At 49.5% G+C, this 1,249-nt stretch overlaps 1 protein-coding gene across 1 annotated transcript; it reads right to left on the bottom strand.

The window, feature by feature from the left end:
• Window positions 1-340: 340 nt before the first annotated feature.
• LOC116131157 lies at window positions 341-1,249 on the bottom strand. The gene has a single exon (XM_031416800.1). It carries the CDS (start codon window positions 1,247-1,249, stop codon window positions 341-343), a length of 909 nt encoding a protein of 302 aa, XP_031272660.1.

The raw sequence follows: 1,249 nt of genomic DNA, 5'->3' as shown, positions 1-1,249 counted from the left end.
TGGTGTTCTTCCCCTTGTCGGTTAGCAAATCCCGGAGATGTCCCCTCTTTAGAAGTGCGGCGACCTTTAGCCGTAAGGCGATGCAGTCTGCGGTGTTGTGCCTATGATCGCCGTGAAACTCGCACCATTTGGTCTTGTCTTTCCTTGCCTCGGGATTGAGCTTGCCTGGGCACTTAACAGTGGATCCCATTCCTTTCATAATAGCGACGACCTAGGTTGGCTCGACATTGAGGCTGTATTCTGGTATCTTGTACCGGTTCAATCCGAATTGCCTGCTCTCAGTTCTTGTCGGTTGACGATCATACGGTTTCCTTGCTTTGTTCGAATTGTGTGCTGGGGGTTAGTAGCGGTGCTCCGCTGGCTTGTGTTCTGGCTTCTTATCATTCCGCCTTGAATCGTATCTGGAGTGAATCGGTTGGTTTATTTCATCCTCCTCCCACCTTATTTGGATCACTGCCCGAGGCAGGGCGTCTTCCATTGTGATGCAACCCAGCTTTGTAAATTCTTTGTATAGCTCTCCATCCGAGAAGAGACCCTTCCTAAAGGCATCTACGGCTGTCTCAAGGTTACATGCAGGGATACAGATCTTCTCTTTGTTAAACCTACTGACATACTCTCTCAGTGGCTCTCCCCTTCTTTGGTATACTCTGTATAGGTCAGCTGACAGCTTCTCAAGTTTCTCACTGCTGGCGAACTGTTCAACAAATGTGTCGGTGAGTTGAGCGAATGAATTGATGGATCCGTTTGGGAGGTTCGTGTACCATTGGAGTGTTGGGCCGAATAAACTTGAACCGAAACTTTTGCACATGCAGGCTTCCCTAAGCGATCGGGGTATTGAGACGGTGAACATCCGCTGCTTGTACGAGGCTATGTGATCATCCGGATCGGTTGTGCCATCGTATAGTTTCATGTTGGGGATAGTAAACTTCTGAGGCATGTCGACTAGGGCGATCTCATCCACGAAGGGTGAATCAGCGTAACAATGGGACCTGCTCTTCTTGGTTGGGATCGGCATTCCTTGAATGCGTCGCATCACTACTTCCACATCGGCCAATCTCTTGGCTAGTACTTGTTCCATAGGAGAAGGGGACGCCACTAAGTCATCCCGCATGATCGAGTTAGCCTTTGCAATTGTCTTTGGTACATTCCGTTGGGTCATCCCTCGTGAGGTGGTCTGACGACTTGTTTCTTCGTGCGTTCCCTGGTAGCATAGATCTTCGGTGGTTCCTTCTGGTTGGATGACTCCCAT

Source organism: Pistacia vera, unplaced genomic scaffold (assembly GCF_008641045.1).
Source record: "Pistacia vera cultivar Batoury unplaced genomic scaffold, PisVer_v2 Contig23, whole genome shotgun sequence".
Lineage (NCBI taxonomy): Eukaryota > Viridiplantae > Streptophyta > Magnoliopsida > Sapindales > Anacardiaceae > Pistacia > Pistacia vera.
This window is presented reverse-complemented; position numbering and strand designations above follow the sequence as displayed.